Here is a 10915-nt window from a genome sequence, read left to right on the forward strand (position 1 = left end):
TCAAATTTGTCAATATTGTCTTTACCGTTGTTTAAAACAAAACATTTGCACCCAAAAGGATGAAAATAGCTAATGTTAGGCCTTTTATTTTTAAAAGTTCATATGGAGTTTTCTTCAAAATGTGCCTAATCATTACTCGATTAATAACATAACAAGCGGTATTTGTGGCTTCTGCCCAAAAATATTTTGGCAAATTGTTTTCACAAAGCATGGTTCTAGTCATTTCTTCTAAAGTTCGATTTTTCCTCTCAACAACTCCATTTTGTTGAGGGGTTCTAGGTGCTGAAAAATTATAGCTCATACCATTAGAATTACAAAATTCAGTAAATCCAAGATTTTCAAATTCAGTTCCATGATTACTCCTAACACTAGTTATAGAGTAACCTTTTTCGTTTTGGATTACTTTTGAAAATGTGATGAATTTTTCTAATGCTTCATCTTTAGTACTTAAGAATAGAACCTAAGTATATCTAGAATAGTCATCTACCAAAACAAATGCATATTATTTTCCACCCAAGCTAGTAGTTCTAGATGACCCAAAAAGATCTATATGGATCAACTGTAATACTCTACTAGTGGATACGTCATTAATGGATTTAAAAGAAATTCGCTTTTGTTTTCCTTTAGCACAAGCATCACAAAGTTTATTATTATCAAATTTTAGTTTAGGCAACCCTCGAACTAAATCTCCTTGAATTAGCCGTTGCAAATTCATACTAGCATGTCCTAGTCTCCTATGCCATAACCAACTATCATGCTCATCCTTAGCAACTAGGCATAAATTAGTCATATATATAGAATCTAAATGCACCATGTAAATGTTTCCTATTCTATGACCAACAAGCATAATCCGATTAGATGCAATGTCAATGACTTTACAACCATTAGTTTCAAACATGACATTGAATCCCTTATCACATAATTGACTAATACTCAAAAGATTATGTTTTAATCCATTCACATATAAAATATTTTTAATTTGTATGGAAGAGGTATTACCTATTGTACCTATACCTTCAATGTGACCTTTTGAGTTGTCACCAAAAGTTACTTCTCCTCCATTTTTGGCGTTGAACTCTATGAACTGGCTTTTGTCTCCGATCATGTGTCTTGAGCATCCACTATCAATGTACCATGAGTTTGAATTTGTTTCCCATGCCTTGTAGCAATGCTCTTTTTCCTACAAACATAGATTAATTTTTTATTTTTGGTACCCAAATTATTTTGGATTCATATTCATTAGTTTCCAAAATCCTAGTCCCCTTAGGTATCCATTTGTGTATGATATCTTTATCTTTAGTAGTAATGAGTTCTTTAGGAACCCACATACTTCTAACGATTTTTCCATTAGAGGTTCTTCGGGGACCTCTATGATTGTAGTTTTTAAAACTTTTTCTAACAAAGTTGGTTTTTGAATTTTCTCCTTTTTCAAAACGTTTTGTTCCAACTTTATCAAAAGAAGCTTTAAGATAATCAATTTTCTTTTGATGATCATCATTAACCTTTGAAAGTAAATTTTGCAAATCCAAATTTTTTTTTCAAACTCTTCTAGTTTGATTTGTAAATCTTTGATTTTACTTTCAAGATCATTGTTGGTCTTGGATATGAGATTCTTTTCATTTTTCAATTTTGAAATATCATTTTTATATTTTAAAAACAACTTCTCATAATCTGAAGCCAACCTAGTATATTCCTCTAATAACTCATCATAAGATAAATCATCTAAATCAAATGAGTTAGAGGTTACCTTAGAATCTTCCCCTAATGCCATCAAGCACAAGTTTGCTACTTCTTATTCCTCTTCATCAGAACCTTCTTCATCGCTCCATGTAGCCACGTGAGCCTTGTGCTTAATCTTTGATTGACCCTTCTTCTTCAATTGTAGGTAATCATATTTGGCATGCCCCGGTTTTTTGCATTCATAGCAAATGATCGGGTCCTTCTCTTTTGGTTTATTTTTGAAGCCTTCATTTCATTTGAATTTTCTTCCTTGGTTAGGCCTCATCATTTTTCTGAACCATTTGGCAAACAATGTCATTTCCTCGTCATCTTCATCTGAATCACTCTTATCTTTTGTTGATTTGAGAGCAACTCTCACGTTCTTCTTCTTCTCCGTCTCCTTCTTTGGATCATCTCTTCTCTCAAGGTCTTCCTCTTCTTTAAGCATCATTTCATGCATGAGGAGAGAGCCAATAAGTTCATCGAGGGTCAATGATTTTAAGTTCTTAGCCTCGATGATCGCCGTCTTCTTTGATTGCCAAGCTTTTGGAAGAGAGTAAACTAACTTCCTTACAAGCTTGTCATTTGGAATGATTTCTCCATATGATTTGAGACTATTGGCAATCGTGGAGAATCTATCCGTCATAACTTTGACATCTTCATCCGGTTTCATCCTGAAATTTTCATAGCTATGAGTTAGAAGACTAATTTTAGATTCTTTTACCTCGTTTGTGCCTTCATGAGTGACTTGTAGTTTGTCCCATATCTCCTTGGTGGTTGTGCAAGATAAAACTCTCTCGTATTCATCCGGTTCAAGAGCACAAAAGATAATATGGATAGCTTCGGAGTTGAGCTGAAACATTCTTGTCTCTCCTTCACTCCACAATCTTGGGTGAGTGGAGGGTTTGATGTATCCTTCTTCTATAATATTACATGCACTCATGTCACTTGCTTGAATGAAATACATCATCATATTCTTTGAATAAGCATAATTAGCTCCATTGAAGAAATGAGACTTGTTGACGGGCAATAAATCAAGACTGAAGTCGGAGTTTGAGGTAGAGGCCATTGATGACTTGATTATCGATGTAACTCTTCCCGAATCGACTCAAGAGACGATTAAACCTTTAAATGAGTGAGGCTCTGATACCAATTGTTGCGTTAATCGATCAATCGATCGATGAAATAGGCCAAGAGGTGGGTGAATTGGCAATTAAAATTTTGGTGAAAGCTTTTGCAGAAAATTGAAAGAAGTTGCACAGCGATTTAGAGTGGTTCGACTTTCTCAACCAAAGTCTATGTCCACTACCTTAGCTATCCACACTAAATATTTTCCAACAAATTCACTAATTTGTTCTTTCTTTTGAGGCCAAAGAGATAACCTTACAACTCTCTCAAGAATATACCCCAATTCTTGATAACACTCTTTTTCAAAGAGAAAAACACAAATTTGCAAACTTACAAGGAAAACCTCACAAGATAGATTGTTTGCACAATTCTAGAACAAAGAAAGAACACTCGAGAATGAATACAATTGAGTACAAGTAGTGTTCTTGAAAGCAAAATTAATATTGAATGAAAAACAGGCTTGAAGTGCTCAAACAATGAGTTTAATGCTTTCTCTTTGATTCTCACTTGATTCTTGTTTCTTGTTGTTTCTTGTTGTTGATCAATGGCTTTTAAGCTTGTTTAAATACTCCTTCAATTGATTCTGAACGTTGGGGATGATTAGTGGAGTCAATAGAGCCGTTTAAGTGTGAACACAATTAATAAAATAGTTGGGAGCGTTTGGTGCATCGGTGCATAAGGATGGTACATTGGTACACTATGTGTAAAATTCAAATATTTCGACCGTTGGACCCTTAGTGCATCGGTGCACTAAGAGTGCACCGATGCATGAAGTGCATTCGATGTTTCAAACAAGCCCGAGTGCATCGATGCATAAAATGCATTCGATGTTTTCATAAAACCCTGTGCATCGATGCATAGTATGTGCATCGATGCATAAAATGCATTCGATGTTCAATTTATTCAATGGTGCATTGATGCATGGATTGGTGCATCGGTACACTCTTTTGAAAAATTGATTTTAGGCTCGTTTTTTGTTCAAAATACTTTGTGAAAATTGTTTCAAAAATAGTTTAAGTATAAAACACAATTTTACACATTAGTAAGGATTGAAATTGATCTTTGAAAGACTTGGAGTAATATTTTGATATTCGAGTAATTAAATCGAATATAGAAAATCATTTGTAAAATCTTAAAATTTATTTATACTTAGTTTGTTATATCGAAACATAAAAATATTTTCAACATAGATATTACACACTCAAATCTGGCTCTGATACCAATTATTGCGGAATACGACTATCTGATAGAGCAAAATCGTAATTGCTAATTTGAGAAAATAAAAATAAAAATAAAAAAATACATAAATTTTACGTGAAAAACCCCTAAATAATATAGGGTAAAAACCACGGACAACGGTAGAAGAATTTCATTATGAAAAAATAGGAATTACAACTTCTCTCGATCTAACAATGAGAAAACAATGACAATTCTCTATTGATAAAAATGAGAAAACAACTCTCAAGAAACTCTCTAAATTCTCTAGTATTGAGAGAGAGTTAGAATGATTTTAGATGATTTTGAAGCTAAATGGATTAGAGTGTTTATAGTAGAAACTTAATGACTAATATTGTAAATACTCTAAAGTTCATAAACAAAAAAGAGCAATTTTTCATTGCCATTTTTCAACCAAAACATATTGCCTAATTTTGAATCACCTACAGCTGCCAAATTTGAAATTTGACTTGGACTTTCAATATCCCAAACTTCTTGCAGAAGTGGTTGTTGTCCTTCGTCGGGAGATAGGGGCAGGCAATATATCAGAGATGGTGTCGCACGTGCATGCTATGTTTGAACGGGGATGATGTCTTCATTTTTCTATATTCCCAGGTAGGGGAATTGTGACTAGCATGGGTTGGGGCAGTTAAAATGATTTTAAAATATACGTGGACGCTCTGGTAGAATTGCACGAGCAAATGGATAAAAATGCTGCTCATAACACAACTTTTTTTGTTGTTGGATAAGTACAAAACACAACTTTGTAATAGCTAGTTGATTTCCTTTCTTATTAAAAAATGCTTTTAGAAAAACTTATGGTAATATTTTAATAAGATAATTAATGATATTAATTATTTAAATATTAAGATTAATTGCTAATATCATAGATATTACGAATAAATTGTAAAGATTAAATAAAAAATTAAATCTCAAAATTACATTTTATATATTATATAAGAATACAAAATATGAAACGCGAGTAAAAATATCTATAAATAAATTATCCACTCTAAGAAGAGACAGACTAGATTTTGATTTCAATTTACATCTTTGAATAGATTTGAAAGAACAGATTTGAAGCGAAAGAAAGTCCGAAGAAGAAAAAAAAATACAGTTAGCTGCAACACAAATGGCGGACGCCTTTTGTTCAGACTGCAAGCGGAATACAGAGGCTGTTTTCGATCACTCGGCCGTTGACATGGTGTGTTCGGAGTGCGGGTTGGTGTTAGAATCGCATTCCATCGACGAGACATCAGAGTGGAGAACCTTCGCCAACGAGTCCGGTGATAATGATCCTGTCCGTGTCGGCGGTCCCACTAATCCGCTTTTGGCGGATGGCGGTTTATCCACCGTTATCGCTAAGCCCAACTGTGCTTCTGGAGAGTTCCTTTCTTCATCTCTGGGTCGATGGCAGAATCATGGGTCAAATCCGGATCGGGGGTTGATTCTCGCTTTTAAGACAATTACTACCATGTCTGACAGGTAATTAAATTAGTTTTTGTGTTTTTGGATTTTAGTTTTTTGCAATTGGTTTTTGTTGGTATTATGGAGTGTAGTTGGATGGTCAGAATTTTTTAGGAAAATAATTGAGAAAATGGATGTTAGTATTATGGTTCTTGTGTGAAATTATTAGAGTTCTGTTTGATTCGAGTTTGGGGTGTTCATTGCTTATGGAAATTAGTTGCTGGAAATGCCTAATATTTTGGGAGTTTTGATCTGTTTCCGGATTTGGGTTGCCATTTGAGAATCGATATGTTTTAATTGCTGGTAAAAACAATTTATACGGCAATTATTGTTAGCTTGTATACTTGTTTGTACTGGAGAAAATTGAACAAAGTTTGAGGGCTGATTCTAGGAAATTTAGTATCTATTTGGAAAGTGTTATGCTTTTCAATTTTATTTTCCTTTGGTAGAATCAAACTGGTCTTGAATATTAAGATTTCATGCTGATTGAATTTTAGCTCCTCTAGCACCGTTGTTGTTGAAACATACAAGAGGATGTGGGTTTGAACTTCGAATGTGCTTAAGCACGCAATATCCTCCATTTATGGGAATGGATGAGAAGGGGTTTGGATAATTTAGGCATTGTATAAAAATATTAAGATTTCATTAAAAGCATTGATGTTTTAATCTCTGTTATTACTTTGTGAAGAGTCCTAATACTGGTTTTCAATTACTATTCTGTTTTAGGTGTAAACATTTGCATATTTATTCACTTTCCCTTCCCCTTTTCGATGAAGGGAAGTTCTATGCTTGAGAGATGGTAATTACTACGAAATGTCACTTATTTATATAATTTTATGTTTCAGGTTGGGTCTTGTTGCTACCATCAAGGTATGCTACTTATTTCAATGTAGATATAATTTGAACCATAATACTATAGACTAACAAGCACATATGGCATATAATTGATATACTCTATGTTTAGTATTAATGTGTATGTTTATCATTGATATAAGATGTGGCTGAGCAATGAGCATTTAACAGTAGGAAAATGAGAGCAAGCACATTTGGCCAGTTGGCCAAGCTGCTCGTTTTTGTTGGGTTCTAGACCCATTAGGAGCATTCTCATTTCTTCCCTTGGAGTCCCCCTTCCCCTCCCCTCTAGGTAGGATTAGGATTAGATTTAGAATGTCAAAAAAAAAAAATCCAGTAGGAAAATGAATGGAAATCAAATTCTAAGTTTTAGTTGTCCTCTTTTTAAAAACATTATTTGTTGTATTCAAGTTTTTAAAAAGGGAAAACGATTTGTTAAAGATGGTCAGGAATAATTCTATGCAGTGGTTGTGAATTGGAAATTCACTTGTTCCCCACCTCGAAAAAAGTTATTTTCTTTTCAGAGGAGTTTTTTTTTGGGGGGGGGGGGGGAAGGGGAATAGTCGCATTTTGGTTAAATTTTGTTTTCTTCTGCTGGCAACTGAAATTTTCTTGGAATTTCGACCACTCTTTTTATACTTCTCAATGGTTGTCTTGTAAGATTGCACATAGTTTTTAGTATGTTGATGCTTCTAAGAGAAATTATTTTACGTCTGAAGTACTTGTTAAGCTAAATTGAGAATCTTCCTTATCTTGGCTGGAACATCTCATGCTTTACGTTTATACTTTTAGTTAGCTGACATGTTCATCTCTAATGGTATTTTTTCTTTTATCACATCTCTTCTTGTGTGATTTATGGGGGTTTTTTCATTGGTTGAAGGATCGAGCTAATGAGATATTTAAGAAGGTGGAAGACCAGAAGTCTAGTAGAGGAAGAAATCAGGATGCACTGTTGGCTGCTTGCCTATACATTGCTTGTCGACAAGAGGACAAGCCACACACTGTCAAGGGTACAGGCTATGATTCTTATAACATCTGGATGCTTCATGATTTATCTTTCCTAATCTCTATGAGCTTCCTTGAACCTGTGGATTTCAATTAGAAATTTGCTCTGTTGCCAACGGAGCCACCAAGAAAGAAATTGGCCGAGCAAAAGAATACATAGTGAAACAACTGGGATTGGAGACCGGTCGGTCTGTGGAAATGGGAGCCATTCATGCTGGTGACTTCATGGTGAGTTGCCTCGTCTGCCAAATGCTTGGAAGGCAGCACTTCCACGGTTGAATAATGAATTCTATTCATTTGTGCTCACCATTCAAGGTTTCCACTGACACTAATACGTTCAATTATCAGAGGCGTTTTTGTTCCAATCTTGGCATGAATAATCAAGCAGTTAAGGCTGCCCAGGAAGCAGTTCAGAAGGCTGAGGAGTTTGACATAAGGTAATTATTAGTCTATTTTCTTCATGAAATTTTGAGCCTATACTGAATTCCTTTTTAAGCATTTTTCTTTCAAACGATTTTATGTTCGGTGTCATCTCTGACTCAGATAAATCTGCATGGATCTATGTTATTCCGACACTTTAATTTTCTTTACCCATGTTTAACACTCATATCTGACATATACCAAGATACGAGTATAGAGATGATGATTCTCCAAATATGTGAAACCTTGAAATTAACATGCCAGTGTCGGTCACATACGTTGTCTTCGACACTCATTTGAATTCAAGGAACATAGGTGGACCTCTCAAGCTAACATAATGTATGATTAGGAAATGGGGATTTGAGTTGAGATATGGGAGTTCATAAGGGATCTTGGTGGTATTCATTTTTCAAAAGTCATGATTCAACTTCATTGATAGTTACTGTATCTCATGTTCTTGCGGGTTAGGCAGATTCCTGCAACCAATTTTTTATTCAATTTGGTTATTTTATCTTTGGCATGTATTGGATGCAGTACTTACTAATTTGTATCACTTTTGCAGGCGAAGCCCTATATCAATTGCAGCAGCAGTTATTTATATCGTAACACAGCTTTCAGATGATAAGAAGCTTCTTAAAGGTTTGATTTTTCCTATATTTCTTGTCGTGTTTCTACATGACACTTCCGACTCGTCGTGTTTCTAAAATTATCTATGTCGGAGACATGTTTGTATCCGACACACACCCATGACAAAGGAATGTGTCTGTAGGTTTGTCTATAAAAAATTCGAAAACCAAAACCAAGAACGGTGACTTAAAAAAACCTATGATTCTCTGAAAAGTGCACAGTTTTGATTAGAAAATGTGTGGGGTGCAGATATTTCAGTTGCTACCGGAGTTGCGGAAGGGACGATCCGGAATTCGTACAAGGATCTTTATCCCCATGTGTCAAAGATAATACCAAACTGGTATGCCAAGGAAGAAAATCTGAGGAACTTATCCATGATGAGAAGTCAATATTAGCCTAAATAAGCTCACCCTTAAATTAATTTGATGTCATTGCTTACATCAATTTAGTTAGGTGAAAATTAGGTATTTTTCTTATTTTTAATTTCAATGATTTAAATTATTTTGTGTTATTTTAATGAGTGATTTAGATTATTCTTGTAACCTATAAATATTCTATTTGTATTTGAGTTTTATCATCCAATAATAAAAGCTTAATTATAAGCATTTAAAAACTTTTTTAAGAGTTCATCTTTTGTAATTTTGTGAGATTATTCTAAATAGAATTTTTCTTCTTCTCGATCAATTAGAGTTTTTACTCTATTTTGATTTAACAATTAGCATCAGAGCCACGTTTTTAAAGTCTCTTGAAATTCTGAGTATGCTTTGTGGTTACAGTTTTAACTGATTTTCTACATCAAAAAAATTTCTTGAAATTATTGTCAGGGTTATTACAAACATTGTGGAGCTTCTTTATGTTTAGAGTAATTTAGTACTCCGCACGTTTGTTACTCAAGCTTGTTCGGTGTAGTCAAAGCATTGTCGTTACGATGGGTGACCTTCAAATAGTTGGAGAAATCAAGAAGCTCAACAATAAAAATTATAACACGTGGGCAACGTGTATAGAGTCTTACCTTCAAGGTCAATACTTGTGGGAGGTTGTCGGTGGTAATGAAGTTACACAACCGGCAGTGGAAGATGCTAACGATGTCTTGCGAAAGTGAAAAATTAAAGTAGACAAATCAATGTTTACTTTAAAGACCACAATAAAAGAAGAAATGTTGGAGCACATTCGGGATGCTAAATCACAGAAGGAAGCGTGGGAAACATTCGATACACTCTTTTCGAAGAGAAACGATACAAAATTGTAACTTTTCGAGAATGAACTTCTATCAATGGCGCAACGCGACATGGCGGTTGCCTAATACTTTCACAAGGTGAAGTCGATATGCAGTGAAATTTCAGAATTAGATCCGACAGCTGCTATTGGGGAAGCCATGATAAAAAGAATAATTGTTCATGGCTTGATACCTGAACACCGAAGCTTTGTAGCCGCTGTACAATGATGGCCGACACAACCATCACTTGTTGATTTTGAAAATTTGCTGACAGGCCAAGAAGCTATGACCAAGAAAATGGGAGGAGTCTCACTAAAGGGTAAAGAGGAAGATCATTACATCAACCAAAGTAGAGGTGGTTCAAGACATCACAACAAAGGCGGATATAGAAAGACTGGTGAACAGACAAAAAGTCATCAGGGAAGGAATGACTCTCGTTCAGAGGAAGCTTCCAAGAATCGTGGTAATAGTAGAAAGTTCGATAACAAGTGTTACATCTGCAGGAAGATGGACCACATGGCAAAAGACTATTGGACCAAGAAAAAGCCTATTGAAAGTAATAATGCTACTTCCAGCTCGAAGGAGAATAGTGAAGATGGTTGGGATGCTGAAGCGTTATTTGCTACGGAGGCAGAAGAATTAACTCTCACGGTAACAACAATAGAACGTAATGACTACAAGAATGATTGGATCATAGATTCGATCTGCTCAAATCATATGACATGTGACAAACAGAAGTTGCAAAACTTGTTTGAGTACAATGGAGGTCGTGTAGTAGTGACAGCTGACAACTCAAGGTTAGTGATAACTCACATCGGTAAGACGATAGTTACGTCTCGATATAATTCTAACAAAGTGCAACTTCAAGATGTTTAACATGTCCCAAGAATGAAGAAAATTTTGCTATTTATGGCTCAATTGACATCATCAGACCATTATGTCTTATTTGGTCCCCAAGACGTGAAGGTTTATCGTGACCTCAAAATATCAGAAACACCAACAATGGACGGACGACATTTGGAGTCAATCTACATGATGTCAGCAAAGTCTGCATATGTAGACAGGACAAGAAAAATGAGACATCAGATCTATGACACATGCAGTTAGGTCACGTTAGATATTCCAAGCTAAGTGTGATGGTGAAGAAGTCGATGCTTAAGGGGCTTCCTCAACTAGACGTGAGAACAGAGACGGTCTGTGCGAGATGCGAGTATGGTAAAGCACACCAGTTACCATATGACGAGTCAAAGTTTAAAGCAAAAGAAC

General features: G+C 35.1%; 1 protein-coding gene across 1 annotated transcript in view; it reads left to right on the forward strand.

The window, feature by feature from the left end:
- The first annotated feature begins 5127 nt into the window (after nucleotides 1-5127).
- LOC120116831 (transcription initiation factor IIB-2-like) overlaps nucleotides 5128-10915 on the forward strand; it is an 8741-nt gene continuing 2953 nt past the window's right edge. Inside the window, exons 1-7 of the mRNA XM_039137243.1 lie at nucleotides 5128-5547; nucleotides 6375-6399; nucleotides 7262-7391; nucleotides 7484-7614; nucleotides 7735-7823; nucleotides 8369-8445; nucleotides 8683-8807. Coding sequence (XP_038993174.1) covers nucleotides 5195-5547; nucleotides 6375-6399; nucleotides 7262-7391; nucleotides 7484-7614; nucleotides 7735-7823; nucleotides 8369-8445; nucleotides 8683-8807 — 930 coding nt within the window. The 5' untranslated portion in view covers nucleotides 5128-5194. The remainder of the gene's footprint in view (nucleotides 5548-6374; nucleotides 6400-7261; nucleotides 7392-7483; nucleotides 7615-7734; nucleotides 7824-8368; nucleotides 8446-8682; nucleotides 8808-10915) is intronic.

The sequence above is a fragment of the Hibiscus syriacus genome, unplaced genomic scaffold (assembly GCF_006381635.1).
Source record: "Hibiscus syriacus cultivar Baekdansim isolate YM2019G1 unplaced genomic scaffold, ASM638163v2 tig00110303_pilon, whole genome shotgun sequence".
Lineage (NCBI taxonomy): Eukaryota > Viridiplantae > Streptophyta > Magnoliopsida > Malvales > Malvaceae > Hibiscus > Hibiscus syriacus.